This window comes from Pelodiscus sinensis, chromosome 1 (assembly GCF_049634645.1).
Source record: "Pelodiscus sinensis isolate JC-2024 chromosome 1, ASM4963464v1, whole genome shotgun sequence".
Lineage (NCBI taxonomy): Eukaryota > Metazoa > Chordata > Testudines > Trionychidae > Pelodiscus > Pelodiscus sinensis.
In genome coordinates this window covers 190,923,792-190,943,822 of record NC_134711.1, presented here as the reverse complement: position 1 = coordinate 190,943,822, position 20,031 = coordinate 190,923,792, and the positions used below count along the sequence as shown (strand labels likewise).

At 37.5% G+C, this 20,031-nt stretch overlaps 1 protein-coding gene across 13 annotated transcripts in view; it reads right to left on the bottom strand.

Annotated features, from left to right (window-relative positions):
• Positions 1 to 13,751: 13,751 nt before the first annotated feature.
• PKNOX1 (PBX/knotted 1 homeobox 1) overlaps positions 13,752 to 20,031 on the bottom strand; it is a 60,354-nt gene continuing 54,074 nt past the window's right edge. For 9 of the 13 annotated variants that reach the window (XM_075912316.1, XM_075912306.1, XM_075912324.1 and 6 more), the window contains 6 exons: positions 18,981 to 19,019; positions 18,689 to 18,817; positions 17,657 to 17,733; positions 16,837 to 17,009; positions 16,372 to 16,458; positions 13,752 to 14,747 (listed from right to left, as the gene is read on the bottom strand). In XM_075912316.1, coding sequence (XP_075768431.1) covers positions 14,536 to 14,747; positions 16,372 to 16,458; positions 16,837 to 17,009; positions 17,657 to 17,733; positions 18,689 to 18,817; positions 18,981 to 19,019 — 717 coding nt within the window. In that variant the 3' untranslated portion in view covers positions 13,752 to 14,535. The remainder of the gene's footprint in view (positions 14,748 to 16,371; positions 16,459 to 16,836; positions 17,010 to 17,656; positions 17,734 to 18,688; positions 18,818 to 18,980; positions 19,020 to 20,031) is intronic. The other 4 variants (XM_075912332.1, XM_075912345.1, XM_075912318.1 and 1 more) reach the window with 4 other exon arrangements.

Sequence of the window (20,031 nt, the reverse complement as noted above, 5' to 3'; positions counted from 1 at the left end):
AGATTTCGAAGAATCTTGTTTGAGTCTACAAGAAATGTTGGCCAGAGAAGAGGAAAGACAGAAAATAAGAAACAGAAGGGTTGGAAGAGCTTAACAGGCAGAAATGAGATAAATGTTGTATGCATTATGGCCATGCATTAACCTAATGGTGAGGGGAGGGTGTCTATATTTTAAATGTAAAGGGTTAGCTGGCACACTGCTGACCACATCTGTGTGGCTGGTGCAGATCATGGCATGTCATTCTCATCATGGTGTCAGCTAATTTTGATCACTGACATGATTTGCATGGCTCTGACTGGTCTGTTGTGGACAGTTGATGCTAATTTGACACTTTACATTGGTGTTTGAATACAACTCAGATTTGTAACACAGAAAAGCCTGACTGCTTTAGGCAACTTCCCATCTCACTCACTCACTATGTTATGGCCAATCATACAAAATGCAGAACGCATCCTCAATTCTTACTGGTCTCCCAGGCTATGTCTACACTGAAGATATTTTTCAGAAAAAGGTACACAAATTACGAGACATAATTTGCTTACCTTTTTGCGATTCTTTTTTTGGAAGAGGCTTGTCCGACATTGGGCCAGTCTACACGGGGCCAATGTGGGAAAACCTCCTTTTTTGGAAGATTCCTCATTCCTCATAAAATGAGGCAGACATAAGATTCCTTATTCCTCATAAAATGAGGCAGACAGGGCTTCTGAAGGAGCGCACCTGCTTTTTTGGAAACCAATCCGAAAAAGCAGATGCGTTCCCTGGATTCAGATGGGATTCACTGTTTTCCATCCTGTAAGGCAAGTTTTGGACTGGTAAAATCCTAAAAAAGTTCCTTTCAAGATAGACAAGCTGGTGTGTCAGGGATTTGTCACAGCTTAGCAGTTGCAAGCCTTTCACTTGCTGAGGATGAGAAGGCTAATACAATAACTCACAATTCTGGGATCCCCACCAGATCATCACAATTACTAGACTAGAGCACAAAACACAAACACTGCATCAGATCTGGTTCCATCCAGCAGATGATAATTATGCAAATAGAGGACACAGAAAACATGGTAGCGCTAAGGCTCTTATCCTTCTTTTAGGCCAGCTATTCTCAACTGAGGGATGCAAGGACTTTTGGGGGCTGGCGCTGCATGGCCACCTGGTGAAACCCAGGGCCCCAAGCCCTAAGCAACCCACTTCCCCTCTCAAGCCATAGACAGTGTGGTATAGAAATGAAGCCAGCAGAAGTGTAGGACAGAAGGTAGGAGTCTCGGTGCCTCTTGGTCTGAAGCTGGGAGCAGCACAGGGCTGAAGACATGAGCTCCATCCTCCTCTCCTCCACACTGAAACTGCTTGTGGCAGTGGAGCCCTGGTGCCCTCCCCACAAGGTTATGAAGCTTCGAGCAGCATGGAGCAGAACGCAGAAGTCCCAGTACTCCCCCTCCCCCAGTCTGAAGCTGGGAGCGGCACAGAGCAAGGTTAGGAACCATTTAAAAAGGGATAGAGAATAAGACAGAGGACTGAGGTTTATAAAATCATGACCGGTGTGGAGAAAGTAAATAAGGAAGTGCTATTTACTCCTCATAACACAAGAGCTATGGGTCACCACATGAAATTTAATATGTAGCAAGTTCAAAACAAAAGGCAACTTTTCATCACACAATGCACGGTCAACCTGTGGAACTCTTTGCAAGAAAATGCTGTGAAGTCCAAGACTAACAAGGTTCAAAAAAGAGCTAGAGGTCAGGTCCATCAATGGCTATTAGCCAGGATGGGTAGGAATGGTGCCAATAGCTCGTTTCCCAGAAGCTAGGAATGGGCAACAGGGGATGAATTGTTTGATCCTTACCTGTTCTGTTCACTCCCTCCAGGGCAGCTGGCACTGGCCATTGTTGGCAGACAGGACACTAGATGGACCTTTGGTCTGACCCAGTATATTTTTATAGATCCCTTGTGCTGCCTGCCCCTCCTTCCAACAGGGCTGGAACTAGGAGCTGTGCAGGGCTGAAGCCCTGTGCTCGGTGTTCCCTGTGGGCAGAAGCCCTGAGCCCATGGGCAGAATTGGGAGGCACAAGGGTGTTGCTCCCCTAAACTGCAATACCTTACATATAGTGAGGCAGACACTGGCAGATCAAGTGCTCCCTCCTTCTTACCTTCCCAAGTTCCTCTCAGGGCCCACCCTCTGGTCAGGGTGTAGGCAGCTGTCTCAGCTGTGGCATTCCCCCATCTACTGGTGGCACCAAGGTTGCAGCTTCTTAACTTCCAGGCCCCTTTGACTGCTCATGCAGTGCATTAGAGCTACCCAGGCATGGAGACCCAACTTCAAGTTGGCAGAAAGAGCCCTCAGAGCAGCCACTGAAGAGACAGCTGTTCTGCCATTCAGCCCCTTGCTGTCGCATCCATGTCTCCTGACCTACCCCTGGCCCAGAATCCCTAGTTATTCCCTCCCTGCACCATGAGCTGAACACAACCCTTAGCTACCCAGCTCCCAGCATCCTGAGGCTTCGTCTAGACTGCAGGCTTTTTGCACAAGAAACCTTTGTCGGAAGAGATCTTTCACAAAAACTTCTTGCACAAGAGAGCGTCCACACTACAAAAGCGCATCAAAAAAGTGATGTGCTTTTGCAAAAGAGAGCGTACAGACTGCTTGGATGCTCTCTTGCAAGTAAGCAGTGATTGCTATGGACAGAATGGCCACCAGGGCACCTGTGCTTTTTCCCTCTTCCTGTGCAAAAAACCCCTCTTCCCTGTCCACACACGTCTTTTGGACAAGAGCTCTTGTACAATAAGGCATTCTTCCTCGATGAATGAGGATTATCAATTGTACAAAAACCCCTCTGATCTTTCGATTTACTTGCGCAAAAACGTGTTTGAGGTGTGGATGCTCTGCAAGTTTTTGCAGAAAAACAGCAAGTTTTTGCAGAAAAAACGAGGCGCAGAGCTGACCCTAGGTCTGCTGAACCTCATTCCCTCCCTGTTCTCCCCCAAAATAAAAGTCAAACATCATCTATGCCTGAGGTCACCCTCCTATGGGCCCAGACCTGGAGATTTATAGCATATTGAGAAGGGGCTCAGAGAAAAAGATTGAGAACTCCTAGTTTAGATCAAACAATGGAGCAAGAAACCACTACCACCCCTCACCCAAATACAGATCTGATCCATTTCAGAGAGAACTGTGGTACACATACAATACCCAAACTTTTTAAGACCTCTTTTCTTAGGCTACATCTACATTGGCAAGATTTTGTGCAAAAGCACCCGCGAGTCTACACTGGCCGCGAGTTCTTGCGGAAGAACACTGACGTTCTAATATAAGAAATCAGTGCTTCTTGCACAAGAACTATGACGCTCCCGCTCAGGAAAAAGCCCTCTTGCGCAAGTGTTCTTGCGCAAGAGGCCAGTGTAGACAGGCAACATGAATTTTTTGAGCAAGAAAGCCCGATGGCTAAAATGGCCATCGGAGCTTTCTTGTACAAGAGAGCGTCTACACTGGCACGGATGCTTTTGCGCAAAAGCACATCTCTTGCGCAAAAGCATCTGTGCCAGTGTAGACGCTCTCTTGTGCAAATACTTTAACGCAAAAACTCTTGCGTTAAAAGTATTTGCGCAAAATCTTGCCAATGTAGATGTAGCCTTAGTGTATAATGCCTAAAACAGTAGAACTATTACCATGTTACTGGTCTTAATTACCTGCTATGCAGATATTTAAAATTATACAAATTGAACTAACATCCCAGTGCATTATTTCAAGTTTTAATATATTAGCCAATGAATTTAGCTGTCTTTCTTGTTTGCAGACTTGAGGAAATCAGGATCAGTTTGCAAACATATTCATTATCTACAGGTGCATACTGACTACTTTGTGCAAACAAATTTCAGTCAATGGGGTGTATGAAAATTGTATTTACCAATATTTGTATGAGCACAAGAAACAGCCACTCAGTTTTGATCTCTATGTATATAATCTTCACTATATTAGAATGAATTAATTCATTTAATTCCTTCTTAGATCAACTGCATTAACATATTAAGGAAAAATTGTATAAACACACATACTTCATGATAAAGTTTCATTTGAGTTGTTGACATTTATTTAATTAAAAGAGGGAAAAATAGACTCCAAATATTTCTGATTCACAAATTTGTGCAGCAAGGAGTGTATTTTAGTTTTAGTGGTGCTGTCTTGAATCATTATTCTAAACATATATTACAATAAGCGTATTACTCATTTATTTATTTTGAGGCTCAGATTTTCAACAGTGATTGCACAAAGCTAAGCACACACTTCTGCCAACCTGAAAATCTGGTTGAAATGTTGGAAAATATTAAATGAAAACACAAACATTTTTCTTCTTTTAAAAATAACTGTATATAAAATCAAATTTGGGCTTTTGCCCGTGCTCTGTGTGATAACTCTACAAAGCATTCTCACTTATTTTCTGTAACCATACATAGAACTGATGGGGATTTCTTCACCAGATTGCAACAACATTGAATTATGTCAAGTTTTGAACCTATACTAGTCACTTCTTTTTAACATAACTCCCCTCAATCCTTGTTACATACAACTATGAAACGTTAAGGTGAAATACTAAGGAGTGGAAAACTACCTTGTGTTCTTTCAGCATGTAAATGCACCAAGTCAAAGCTACCTGCAAAAACAGTTACTTACCCACGGTAAATGTTGTTCTTGGCAATGCATTGTACACATACACATTCCACCGCAGCTATATATGCTCCCAAGACACTCAGAGACTTTTACCAATAATACCACAAGGTGGTGTATGTGCTCTGTTGCTCTCAGGCAAGGGCATAGGTGTGTCTGCTGCCTTCCAACGCCCCTGTATTCCTTACATTATGGCATGTAGAGTCTGAAGTAATGGGGAAGGTGCAAGTGTCATGGAATGTATATGTGCACAGTACAGCTCAAAAACCCTAAAAGGTTTCCAGACTTATCTACATTAGTCTCACCGAATGTCTAGCATCTCTGGGCCATATTATTCCCATCTGAGCACCTGTTAAACCTTTGTTTATAGCTGTGACTGCTGTCAATCTTTTCCAGATGTTATATTCTTTGGTGAAAGGGCCTGACCCTGAGATGTGCTCTGCATCCACAACTTCCATTCAGGTGAACACATCTGAAGACTGGAACTATAGCATTATAAATAAACCTTTTGATTAAATTTTCAAGGCTGGCTAGGTAATTTAGCTGAGTTGCTATACCCACTGACATTAACAGAAGTACTGCTATGCAGGTAAATCCCTTTTGTCATGTTTGAAGATTTAATTTCTTTAAAATTTGATAGAAAACACACACTTTTTGATGTAAAAAATGCATAAGCCAGATTAATACATATGTAAAAACTCTCCAAGACACCATATTTGCTCCACAGCAGTGGCTGAATTAGTTGACATGGCAAATATTCCTTATGTTCATATTGAGCAATGATAAATAACCTGTGGATTTGGGACAATGTGAGAATAGAAATACTGTGAACATAAAATTGATCCTTACCAAAACTTTAATTTGAAGTAGATTTTTAACGGGATCTTGTTACTATTCAGGTACCAGTTAATTAAATATTTAATTATATTCAGAAAAATTGTTTAAATTATTTTAGAATATTGTAAGACAAAATAAAAAAATTATTGTGCCAAAAAATAGAAACGTCCCAATGAGGCACACATTACCCAGGCTAGAAATGGCAAATGAATCCTTTATTTAAAAAAAAAAAAAATTAAAGGTGAACTTATTTTTCTTCAGTGTTAATATTTAAAATCAATTCTAGCTCTAGTAACAATAGTTAAATTTATGTTTGGATAGCATTAGTCATGATTATAGGAGTGGTGATCTGAGAAGAAAGACTCATTTGTCACAGGTTTCAGGGCTAACACACATTATACAAATATACTTTGTTACTTACGTATTTTTCACTCTTCTCTGAAAATTTAGAATTGAAAAGGATTCATCTAATCATTTATTATGTGCATAATTCTAATAAAGTTCTGCAGATCAGGTTTTGAATGATTTCATGAATTTACTTTTTGCATCATCTTCCCCTAAATGCTTCATGTTTTGCTAGGCAAAAGACGTATTAAAATATGTATCCCTGGTTCTACCAAAAACACAATCTAAACCATTATAAAGCATGAATTACAAAAAATGTCATACATTATTTCGGGAAATTATATACTTTTTTTTAGTTTTATAGTGAGCTATTTGTAAAGTTATGTATCTTCAACTAACAAGAGCTTCACTGCTTATTATTCCTTCTCATACTGCATTAAAAATAATCCATATCTAATTTTTTTAAATGGCTGGTTATAAGTCACTTAGATTTGAAGTTTTCAAATAAGGCATGTTTTGAATCCTACAGAAGTATGTGCAGGCATATTCAAAACTCTGAATTTCAAACAAATAGTCTAAGAAGCCAGGAATACAAAAAGGCTACTTTGATGCAAAGTTTAAATCCTTATGATCATTTTATCAATTCTGCCTCAGGTTAAAATTTACATGTTTAAGAATAAGTCATGAGTATCCCCTTTAAAAGTATTTGAAAAACAGAAAACAGTTACTGCATTTACTATTTAACAAACATCAACCCATTTTTAAAGTTTTATTTTAAAATGTCTGGATTTTTAAGTCTCACATTTAGCAGAGATTTTACCTTAACTACAGTTTTAATTTGGGAAAGTTAATCAAAAAATCAACAGTGCAAAATATTTTTTCTAAACCCTCCATGAATCAAGAAGCCACGGTCTTATCACGTTCAAATGTACAAAGCACAAAACTAAGAAATCAGAAAAAGAATAAAAGTAATCACAAAGGTGCATAATGGGCTCAATTTGGATCTCAGCCATGTGGCCACATATCCTTAAGTATCTTATAAATTAGATACTCCATGGCTATGTCTAGACTGCAGGCTTCTTTCGAAAGAGCCTCTTTCGAAAGAGAGCGTCTAGACTGCACGGAGAAATTTCGAAAAAGCGGCTTGCTTTTTCGAAAGAAAGCATCCAGTGAGTCTGGATGCTCTCTTTTGAAGAAGCCCTATTTACATTGAAGAACGCCTTCTTTCGAAAGAGGAACTTTCGAAAGAAGGCGTTCTTCCTCGTGAAATGAGGTTTACCGCCATCGAAAGAAAAGCCGCGTTCTTTCGAATTAATTTCGAAAGAACGCGGCTTGAGTCTGGACGCAGGGGAAGTTTTTTCGAAAAAAGGCTACTTTTTTCAAAAAAAACCCTGAGTCTGGACACAGCCCATATGTGCAGTAGCTGATGTTACAAAAGATGTGATCATGTATATAATTAGTGCTCTCTCTTGTCACCTCAACATGTTTACTGACACAGAAATTAACGGAGGTTAAGAACTGCAAGACCAGCCAGGGTTTGTCACAGAATTGTGTTCCACATTAGAAGTATAAATATAAAACAATGCAGCATCTGGTTGATTTTTTCCTATGATTAAATGCTGTTCATTTTCTTTTGCAGATTAAGTACAGAAATCCCCAATTTCTCCAGGGACCATCAGTATAATCTACACACTTTTCACATGAATAATAAAACTCCATAAAGCAAAAACATTTTTGTTTCGATCCACATATCTTCTCTCATCTCCTCTGTGACATTGCTATTTTAATACTAATGTCACACAAAATGTACTTCAAGCAATATTCAGGATCTTTTAAAACTAACTATACAGAAAGAAGGCTGAAATTATTCTATGGACCTAATCTTCTGGATTTTGTGTGAATAACCTGGCTGAAGTCAATGGAACAATAAGCCTGATCCAAAATCCATTTAATTCAATGGGAATTTTTTCAGTGACTTCAGTGGGTTTTGGATCATGCCTTATTTGCATTAGTAATCTTTTAAGTATAATAATTTGGGATCTGGCCCATTGTCCCATGTGCTCTAGATTTTTCAAGGGTTTCTCCACAGTCGGTAATGGAGGCCAGGCCTGATCCTGCATTCCTTGCATACTTAAAAATCCTACTAACTTCCATAGGATTTTGAATATGTCAGGAATGCAGTACTAGGCAATTGTACTGTACTGCAATACTCTCAACACTATTACATGGGGGATGAACCAAGCATTTGACAGAAATCTGATTTTATGGTTTGCATTGTCAGAGGGTTATTTTACCCATTTTGAGGATGTATACATTTCCTTTTTAAAAGTATAGGTCTGTAAAAAAATTTCCCAAACTATTTACAAAGGCCATGTCTACACTACAGATAAGATTGAAGCTGGTTCAATCTTCCGGGGTTCAAATTAGAGGGTCTAGTGAAGACGTGCTAATTTGAACTGAGAGGGTGCTCCCATTGATGCCGGTAGACCTACTTCTATGTGCAGTAAGGAAAGTTGAAGAGATAGTGTGCTCCCTTCGACTTTCTGCAGTGTGGACAGCGCCAAAATTCAAGTTAAGATTATTTGACTTAAGATATGCAATTAGTGTAGCTTAAGTTGAGCATCTTAGGCTACATCTACACAGCAGAGCTATTTATCCCGAAAAAGCTATTCTGCATCTTAAGAGCAAGCCCATTATATCAAAATATAATGTACTCGCTATTCCGACATTCCTGTAAACCTCATTGCACGAGGGATAAGAAATGTTTCACAATAGTGCCTTATTTCAAAATAACATTAAAATAAGCTATGCAATTTGTATAGTGCAAATTGTCCTTTGAGGTAAGGTTGCTGTGTAGATGCACCCTTAATTAGAACTTATCCACTAATGTAGACCAGGGAAAAGATTAGTAAAGGCTTACTAGATATTGTAATAAGTGGTTGATCAATTGTTTTGGTATCAATAAAAGAAATAGGTTAATTAGAACCATCTCTATCACCTTCTAATAAAACCATATATAAGATTTTACGAGGAAGAATGAAGATGCAAGTCCGTAATATGTGATTGAAAGATTTTTTTCAGATTTTTTTTTAAAATTGTAGTCTTCATCTGATGTACATAGTTACCTACACTTCATGAGGGAAGTTAGTTGATTTGTAATTATGCTGTGCTGCTAGCTGGTTATTGTAAGTTTAACTATAGCCAGGTCAGCTTTGAATCTGTGGTTTCATGTCACATTAAAGACACAATAAAATTCCGGTGTGTTTAAGACCAACTATAACATACCAATCATGTCTATAACAGCTATTAAAATAATTAACCCTTTACTATTCATAAATGTATTCCTAGTATTAAGTATAGCCAACATCTCTCTCCCATGGATACATGCCAGAGTTGGAAAGTAATCATAAAACATTCATTTACCTTGAAAATATGTGTATGTACTTATAGTTACATACGTCGCATAATGATAACTCTCAAGCAGAGAGAGTTAATTATTTTTTGTCATGGTCTAAATTTCTTGGCCAAGGTATAATCAAGGTGCACAGACACCAGAGAAAATAATAATAATAATAAAAAAAGAAATAAAAAGATTTCACAGTCCAGGCAAAAGCATCTGGCAGTCTGGATTTGGCCCACAGTCTGCCTACTGACTACCTCTGTCCTAGAGGAAATGCAACTGTAATCAAATAAAAAGCTTATCTATTTTTTAAAGTGAGGATTTCTGATCTAATAGAACATGATTGTTTACAGTCTATCTGCCTTTGAAAAAACAAGTTGGCATAAAGGATTTGTACGTACTACATTACACAGTAAAAAACCTTCTCAAAGTGTTTTGAAAAAGCAGTTACTGTAGATGCCTGGTACCCACTTTTTGGAAGTTCAACGTCCATGCCATTTTAATTAATAAAACAAAGAACACACATCATAATCTTACTACCTGCTAAGTTTTTCATTCCTCAGAACTGCTTCTGCACTGCAAAATCAGTCCCTCTCACTCACCTCAAAATATTAAGTGGTAAACCATTTTTTCTGCATTTGTGTAAACAAAACAAAAAAGGCCAAAAATTGTGCCAGACAAAAATCTTGGCTAACTAGCTGGATATTTTCCAGCGAGGTTACAGATTTCTGAAAATATGAGTGATGGTGAACTAAATAATACTAACTTAATTAATACTTTAAGTTTGAAGACAGAGCATGTTTTTTCCATTCTGAGAAACTGTTCATGTAAAAGTCCATCATCCATGAAGCATGTTCTCATTTTTAATTTTTCTTTGCTTTGATAGTTCAGTTGCTTCACAATATCTCTTAAGACAACTATCCGAGAAAAACTAAATTTACAGTGTTCACATTTTAAAGATTGTCAGTTTTATAGAACAAATGATGCTAAAACAGTGGAAGATTGATGTGTCATTTCTGTCACTATCTGAAAACATGGGTATCTCATAACATTAGGCAAATATTTTGACAGTAAACTACAAGGTTAGTAAGTTTGTAAACAGGCGTTCCCATAGATTTCTCACACAGTTAAAAAATAAGTGATTATTTAGTAGATCCTACAAAACTACAGAACAACATTTATATTTTCATGTTACAAAGGTAACCAAATGACATGGGTAGGGTGACCTTTTAACAGCATATTTGCACTCTCATTATACTTTGCAGGATGATTAAATAAAATTATTTCATAATGCGAAAAATAAAATATTTGAAAGAGTCTAGCAAGCCTAGAAAAACAGATTTGGGTCTGGCAAAGCCAAACCTAGCTTATTCAATCTCCAATGAAAAAACAACAAAGTTAAGTCAAGTCCAAAATGTTTCCAGGAGCACTCTTCAGCAATACATTTAACAAGAAGTGAAACCTAAACAGGTATCATTTCTGAAGTTTATTTGAATACTACTTAAACTTGGATTCTCACTGATTTTTCTTGGTTAGCCTTTCTTGTTGGGAGAGAGGATTACAGTTTGAATGCATTCTATTCACTATGTTAGAGAGAATCAATAGAAACAGAAATGTTTCACTATGTAGAAATTCAAGTGGTTAACATCTTAGATTTTCATGAGGGAATGAAGGTCACTTGTATTTTCAACATGCTTACCAAATTGTATTTGATCCTAGTCAACTTTAAACTCAGTTGAATTTTTGGTGAATGTTTTGTTTGAATGATTATCAAAAATAAGAGAAGGCCAAAATACAAGAAATATAGAGTACCTATAAATTACACTTTTAGGGAAATGGGGCTAACTTTCATCTTGCATAGACTGCATTCATTGTTCTCAAGAAGGCTTGGTAGCTGAAACTGGACCATTAGTAACTTAAGTTAATTACAATCAAGTGCATCTGTTTTAAATTTTGCACAATTTCTTTTTAAATGTTTGAGTTATACAGATGTTATATAGATATATTAGATGTCAGTCCTTGAAGATGTTTGGGCTCCACAGTTTGTTAAATAGTATTATCTTTGATTATTAAAATAGAAGTAATTTTACAAATATAATTTACTTTTCAATATTGTTTACTTTTTGTAATTTTCTTGAGACCAATTAAAAATTTATTACTCCATTTTCTTTTGTTCCTAATAACTTTCCAGTCAATTTCACTTTCCAGGTCCTTACACACTTGCTAAATGCTGCAAACCTCACATAGAATGCTAACTTATTCTATTGAATATATATATATATATATATATATATATATATATATATATATAATTTCTACTCGAATGAAGGGAAAAATCCAAAGAAACACTTTGTACAAGCTTGCTTTCATAAAATCAAAAGGGACATCATCAACTTGAAATCTAATTATTTTCAACCAGATTAAACGTTTCAGGTACTACACCTGCTTGAATCCTTCTGCCAATACATATATTTTTTAAACAATCACATTTTTCCATTATTCGAGGGCTCGATTCTGCCAGTCTTACTCATATTGAGCAGTACATTATTCACATATGTAAGTATTTGCAGTATTGTGGATTCAACTGCTACTACACATGAATAAAGACGGCTGAATCTAGCCCAATGGTGGGCAACATGGGGCCTGTAGGGCTGCATGTGGACCACCAGGGTGATTGACTAGAACCCGTGAGACATTGTGCTGATGTTGAACATCTGCAGCCACTGCCTCCCACAGTCCCCAGTGGCCTCGGTTCTCTGTTCCCATCCAATGGGAGCTGCGAAGCAATGGCTAGCACATCCATGTTGCCCCTTAACCTGCAGGCGCTGCTTCCCATAGCTCCCATTGGATGGGAAGAGAGAACTGAGGTCACTGGGAGCTATGAGGGGCAGAGCTTGCAGATGCTCAACACCAGCACAGTGTCTCACAGGTTGCAATCAGATCACCTTGGTGGTCCTCATGCAGCTCGCAGGCCCCGGCTTGCCCACCATTGATCTAGCCCTAAAAAATATTTTTCCTCTCAGCTTCTGTTGTGTGAAAAACACACAAAAGGAAATAATTCTAACATGGAAATACTTAAAAAAATGGTCTGGCAAAGGAAAACAGTAAACAAATTAAAAAGAAAAAAAATATTTTTGCTTCTAATCTCTGCCAGTTATATTCATTTTAGGTGTTGTTTGTAACACTAGTATGTACAATGTCTTCAGACAGGAATTTGATTTTTAAGTTCACTGTGCCCTTTAAATTTTGAGGTCAAATTGAACTTGTCAATATGCCTTAAATCAGTTACTTTATACCAGTTTTCATAATTAAATCTTTCTTTATACACTTAGTATTTTCTTTAAACTGCTCAGTACACATGGGAATGGTATTAGTAGAAAAACAGAGAAGCTGGATTTAAACAAATACTTTAAAAACTTCATTTTAATAATTCTAACTATAATACCTCATTACTGCAGCTGAGTCAACAGGCCCAATTCATCATAAACATAAGAGGGTGCTAAAGTGGCAAAGACAGCTGTTTATGCTAGTGGTGAGTGTAGCTCAATGCCAGTAAAACAAGTATTTTTAATGGTAACCCCTGAAAAAGAAATTTGCTCTTTAAGTACATGTAACAATTTTTTTTGCATCTTCTGTTCAGATCTCCATCCCTGCTGCCTATAAATTGCTCAGTAAGGCAGTCTTTAAAGTCTCAATTTAACAAAGCACCAAATCTTAATTTCAAGTAAATCCCACTGAATTCAATGGAAACTAAGCACATGCTTGGATATTTTGAGGAACAGGAATTGGTTTAAGCAGGTGCTTACTGTGGAGCACATAACTAAGTGCTTTGTTCAATCAGTGCTTAAGATTTGAAGGTATCTTCCTTTTCACACTGTCCTTCTAAAAGACTTCTTGGGTCTGCTGTATTTGCACTTAATGGGAAAAGACCAAATTTTCAGCATCAAGCGTCAAACAACAAATATTCAGAAATAACAATATGCAAACACAAGATTTGGAGATAAACTGAAATTAACCATTATCACAGATAAATGTGTTTTCATCACTAGCTCTAAGTTTGTTTAAAGACACACGAGGATGTTTTTACAAGCCTGTTGTATATTCTAGCAGTGATGTTTGTATTTGAAGAGATTCTTTATATAATCAATAAATTATATTTTTTGTATCTGCAAAAAAAAAAAAAAAAATTCAAATCCAATGATGTAACTGAGGAAAAACTAGCCCAGTCTGTTTTTCATCTTTCAAAAATCATATGGGAAAAAAAAAAAAAATCCAACTGTTAAGTTTGTCCGTTGATCACTGGAAATATTGTGGATAATTGTACTTACTTACCTGAATACTTATTTAGCAAATACCTTCAGATACAAGTTTAGATACAGAGTTAAATGTAACTTGAGCATTAGTTTACACATATATATATATCAAAGTTTGACAATATCAAAATTCCATCAAACCTTGGGTCTTTCTTACGCTATTATCAAATATATTATGCCACTATGGGATAGCAGAGAACCATGGAACATTTGCATTAGGCATGTTTATTAAATTTGGTCAGTTTTCAGAACCTTCCAAATAGGAATACTAAACATTTATTTTCCCTTTCTGGAAATTTTTTTTCTCATGCTCAATACAGTTGTCATCCCAATTACTATTGAATTTATAAAAATATTTTTTTATCCAATAATCCCATCAAGGTAAAAATAGGAGTTTTTATAGCAAATGATAAACAAGCTCAGTGACTATGAGAGAAATTAAACGTATTTAAACTGTCATACATTCGCTAGTGAATCACACATCTCCATTTTCTTTGTGTGTGTGTGTGCTGTTGCCCACCTTAGACTGGCAGTTTTTAAGGTGCAGCAGCATCTTTCAAATGTATGTCTAATGATCAAATTCTACACATCAGTACCACATGCTTTGAATTTACATCATTAGCCAAACAAGCACTGTGTTATACAACAGGTCTAACTGAAATTTCATAATTCTTTAGAAATTATAGTACTTGTATCTAATGAGAGAACAAAAGGGGTATTTATGAGGTTCATTATATTACTAGATGCAATTTTTTGAAATACCCCCCCCCAGCCCATTTCCAAAATTCAAAAACACATTTGAAAGAAGTTGCTGCACCTGCAAAGACACTCTTTAAGCTTACTATGAAATACAAAAAGTGCACCCTTCTATATCTACATATAAAACATATTAGAAATAAAACTTGTGTAAAATGTTTGCTGTGCAAACTATAAAAACAGTCAATCAGTCCATTCCGTTTCCTAAGTATTTTGTTACATTCTCTTGCTTCCTACTGCAGAGAATCACTGTTATCCAAAACAAGCCCACTGATGTTAGTTGTTGAGAGGTCTGCTCCATCTTCTTCACCACTATCCACAGATTCATCTTCACTTTGTCCTGCCATCATAACTTGCTGAACAGCCAAAGTAGCACCATCAGATGACAGAGACTGGAGACTGTCTACATTCACGTTGACTGGAGCTGTAATTGTTACAACAGCTCCTGGAGAAGTGAAAACATGCATACAATTAGTAAATTGAAAACATATCTAAATTATTATTTGATCATTAACAGTTACACAAGAGAATTTGTGGGATTTTTTAAAAATAAGATTCCCAGAAAATTACATGCAACAACTATTTGTATTATTTAGACTACAAAGTCAAGCACTCAAAAGTTAGAAAATGTCAGGTTGCAGGACTCTTAATGCGGTCCCTCTGTATGCATGCATAATAGGGTTGTCAAGCATCTAGTTTTTGACTGGAATATCTGGTTAAAAAGGGACCCTGTCATCTGTGGTCGACACAGCTGACTGGCCCACTAAAAGTCAGGTTTGCCACAGTGGCTGGCTCTGTTCCGCTCCCAGGAAATGGCAGTCATGTCTTTCCAGCTCCTCGGTGCAGCGATGGCCAAATAGGCTCTGCACGCTGCTTCTACTTATGGCATAGGTGCCACCCCTATTTGCAGCACAGATGCTTCCTGAAACGCCAGCTCCACAGCTCCCATTATCCAGGAACTGCGTTCAATGGGAGCTACAGGGGCAGCACCTGCAGGTGAAGGAATATGAGGAGTCCCGTTGGCTGCCTCTGTGCCTAAGAAGCTCACACCCTGCTGCCTGAAGCCCACACACCTGAATCTTCCCCTGCACCCTGTGAACCCTTCCTGCACTCTGAACCCTTTGGTTCCAGCCCATAGCCTCTCCTATGCCCCAAACCTCTCATCCACAGATACAGCCCAGAGCCCAAACCCCCAGCCAGAGCCCTCATCCTGTCCTACATCTCAGCACCCTGCCTCAGCTTGGAACCTCTTTATGTTCTTATGAACCCCCTCCTGCACTCAGAGCTGCTCATTTCTGGCTCCTCCCTGAAGCCTGCATCCTCAGCTCAGAACCCATATACTTCATAGACTTCAATTTCCTGTCCCAGCTCTGTGAAAATGAGTAGATGAGGGGGGATAATAGTGTGCAGGGCCATGAGGAAGGAATAGGGTCTTGAGGAAGGGGCAGGGCAAGTGTGTTCAGTTTTCTACAATCAGAAAGTTGGCAACCCTAATGCATTATGACACAGTCTTTAATTATATGATCACATACTAATATTTCCCACTGAACCTCTATCTCATTCAGTGCATAGGCTGGTATATGCTCAGGGAGTGAATGAGGGTTATTTAAATGGATGAGGCTGCTGCCTTATCTAGCTCCCATCACTGTAAAAAATTAATTGCAGTATGGTAGCCATATTGCTCCCAGGATATTAGAGAGTCCAATATAAGATACTACTCATCCACTCTGTCAATAGTTAATGGCAGCTTTTCCATTAAACTTCAATAGGAGTCAGATCAGGTTCTTGATGCAAGGTGAGGTAGGGGACTTTAAGAAGGGAAAGCCTGGTGCTGTGATTAAGGCAGTTGGATGCCACACAGGAAGTATAACTGGATCTATCCCTGCCTCTACGACAAAATTTCTATGTGATGCTAGCTAAGTCATTTAAGCCAAAAGTTTAACAGGTGTTTACTAATGATATATTCCTCATTTTCTCACTGCTCAATGTGAAACTCTTGGGGCCTGATTAGTGGCACTGAGCACACAACACTACAAGTGAATTCAATGGGAGCTGTAGACACTCAGTACCTTGGGCAGTAAGACAGTGTGGTCTGCAGGAATGAGAACAACGTGGAGAGTCAGGAGGCCCCATGTAACAAGTCTGGCTCTTCCACTCTGGGAAAAATAATACATGTCATGTAACTAAAAACTATATCATAATACATTAACACAAGGGCAAAAAATTATGGTTGCATGGGCAACTTCAATTCTGACATTTCCTAACTTCCAAGTGTTTGACTTTGAGATATCTAAACAAAATTCTTGAACAAATTTTTCTACATATAATATATTACATACCACGACCCCAAGTATTTAGCTAAAATTCTAACACAGAAATGTCTGTCAATTCTTCCCATATTATCACCAAAGTGGTTTATCTACATCAGGAAATGCCCCAAAACATAACAAAAAGCCTGTTTTTATTTCAAAATAGTGAAGACATTTTAATAAGGAATTCATTTTATAATACATGTTCCAGCCAATTTTCCTTACCATCTGACATTGTAAGTTCATTAGACTGCTGCTGAGCAACTCCTGATGCAATGGAATCAGGCCAGAACCTCTGAACTGGTCTGTTTTGAGCTGTTTTTTTCTTTGTTTTTGGAGTTTCAGAACAGCTGGAATCCAGCATTGGCTGAAGAATTCGTCTTCTAGCATTAATAAACCTAAATATGACCAACAAAAAAGCCTCACAGCTTATGACCAAGAAATTGTCTCTGTGTTGTGTGCACATGCACTCACAATCTCAACTAATGTTTTATCCAAAAATATCAAAATTAAATAGAAATTAATATTAATACTGCAAAATATTTCTTAACACCTTTGTTTCATACTCCAAGTTAGGGCTGCCTCAGGAATCCCTAAGCCCAAAATCCCCTTCTGTATTCCACTGTGCCGGACACAAAATCACTCCTTTGAATATGGAGACCAAAGCTCTTTGCCAGATATGACAGACCTCTGATCTGTTGGATGGGTCAGTAAACCCCTTTATGCTTTAATTCCTTTGTCAGAAAAATAGGCATAATACTCCTTCCTTTCCTCTTGGGTTGTAAGCTGGAAGTGCTTAATGTCTGTAGAGTCCCTAGAAGTTTTAAGTTTGTACTGTTGTATATAAGACTATCCATTATTTGAAGCTGAATTTAGCATAGAACTGTATTTTTAACTCTAGCTGTTAATCATTTTTCCAGTTTAAATTAGACTCCTAATTTTATTTCTATGCATTGTACATATGTGGATGGTACTCACATACAGAGAGGATATCTTTATACCTATACTCCACTTATGTACATTAAGACAAAGTTTTGGATCTTACCAGTTGTTAACCTGTAGTAGTGTCAGATTTGTCTGGGCTGCAATCTGCTTTTTCTCATCTTCTGTTGGGTATGGATGCTAAGGATAAAAAAAAGTATGTAAATTTTGTCTGTTCTTCCTTAAAAGAAAATTAAACTTTCTTCATTACTATTGATTAAAAATTGCTAGAATAACACCCCCCCCCCCACTAGTTTCATTAACAAAATAAATATTAAACACAAATTTTAACGGATATGGTCACTTAAATAAAACATTACTAAACTAAAGTTTATGTTATCCTCATAAAGTGTATATACGACCATTTAATTGCCCATATCAATCTCGAAAAAAAAATGCTTCTCACAGCCGCCAGAGTTCTTTGTAGACAATGTGATCCTTCACCAGCATAGCATGTGATAAGATTTGATTAGTTACACTGTCTGAAGGCTATGTCACATGAGAGTGCTGATGAGCCTTTTGTGGTTAAATTACCCTCCCCCCCCCCAAAAATTAAACAGGGCAAAGAAACTGTATGAAACCTAAGAAATGCATGTGTGATTTTTATGCATAATTTTTTCTGTTGTAACATCAGATAGCTAAAATAGAAGATACTCCACTAATTTATAGCGCTTTATTTATTACCAATAGAGATTCATCTTCCTCTTCCAGCACAGGTAAGACACTGTGGAGTAACATGGTGCTGATGGCACACAGTAGTTGTTGGAAGGTTCCCTTCCACTTAGAATTTATATGTTATTGCTCCTGAGTAAGCTTACCCTGAGAGTACCTGGCTCTAAAACCTTGGCACAATGAAATAAAAGAATAACAACTTCTAGAAAGTTTAATAAGCTCTTGTGGTTAAAATATATACAAATTTAGGGCTTTACCCAACTCAGGTTCGAGTCAATGAAATAACTCTACCAGATTTCAGTGGAAGATGAATAGGGCCCTTAATGCACATGGTAAGGCCAAAACATCAGGAAGCAAATCCAAACAGACCACACAGAAAGTCTTCTCTGAATATTTATGACTACTGATAATGTTTTGTCCTTACCCCTATGTGCTGAAAGAGCCAAGATCTCATCACATTAGTAGCGTGCTTTGGAAGAACCCCTCTCTTATTTTTTGACGAGCCATCATCTTGATGCAAGATACTTAGATCTTGATTTAACTGCAACTGAAGCTGCACAAATAATTTAAGAAAAAATGTAGAAAGATATAAATTACTTAATGAATAAAGATATTGTACAAAAATTGTTTTTATCATTTAAAAAAATGTATATATTTACAGAAACAATGAAAATAGTTAGCTTCATAATCTGTGTTAAAAAGGGTACTTTATTTACCTGTAGTGGTAGTGATGGAAGTTCTCTTGCAGTATTATCCTAAAGAAATCCATACTCTGGGTTACTTATTATCAGGTTTCTGATGTTTTAGCATTTTCTAGAATCTCTGTCAACAATTGCTGTAGTTGCCAGGAGGCTGTCTGCATTTAATCACAGCTACCAAGTGCAAAATGATTTTGATTTACAATAAAATTCATTCCAGTGCAGGGGCCAGATATAAGAGCCTTCTTATCCTGTAAACACCATATTGAGAATCTCATTCTCTGCTGACTTGCAACTTGCGTAGCCATTTACACATGGTGCTCACACAGTATAACATTTTTTGCTCATTTGGTAATACTTCATGCTCTCTTTACACAGGTGTGACTACTCATGGTGCAAGGCTGTAGAGAATTAGGCCCTAGAGGCTTAAATAATGTAAGACACCTTGCATGGGTCTTCTGCACTGAGGTGAATTTAACTCCAAAGTCCTTACATCTCCAGCCTAAACAAATACACCAAAAACTTAAAGCACAAGTCTGGGCATGTACCTCAATCCACATCATCATCTAGGAAGATAATTATGACAGATACAAAAGGAAGCACTCACTACTTAATGTCTCTATCCCCTACCCCCCCATCTCCAACCCCTGGAAACTACAATGCTGAATCAGAGGTGCATACATCAGCTCCTTAAAGAAACCCTATATCTATAAAACAGATACAAAGAACATGTGTATAGTAACTATGTAAAATGAACAACTATCACCAACTCCACTTTTAAGCGAATAATGGGCTAAGCCCTGTCCTTGAAGCATGTATGCAATTTCTTGGGAAGTGCATGCATGCATGTACAAGTTGATTTTGGCCTGATGAATGTTAGATTTATTAAGTTTGAAAGAGTATGAGAGCAGGGGAAAATAAATGACTACGTTTAACTGATTATAGCGGAAATTTAGCAGCTCCTTTACAAAGAATATAACTGTTTGCAAAGTCACTGTACAGGGAAAATCTACTATTTAAATGTATATGTTTAAAATACCAATTAATGAAGTTTTCCTCATATAGCTCC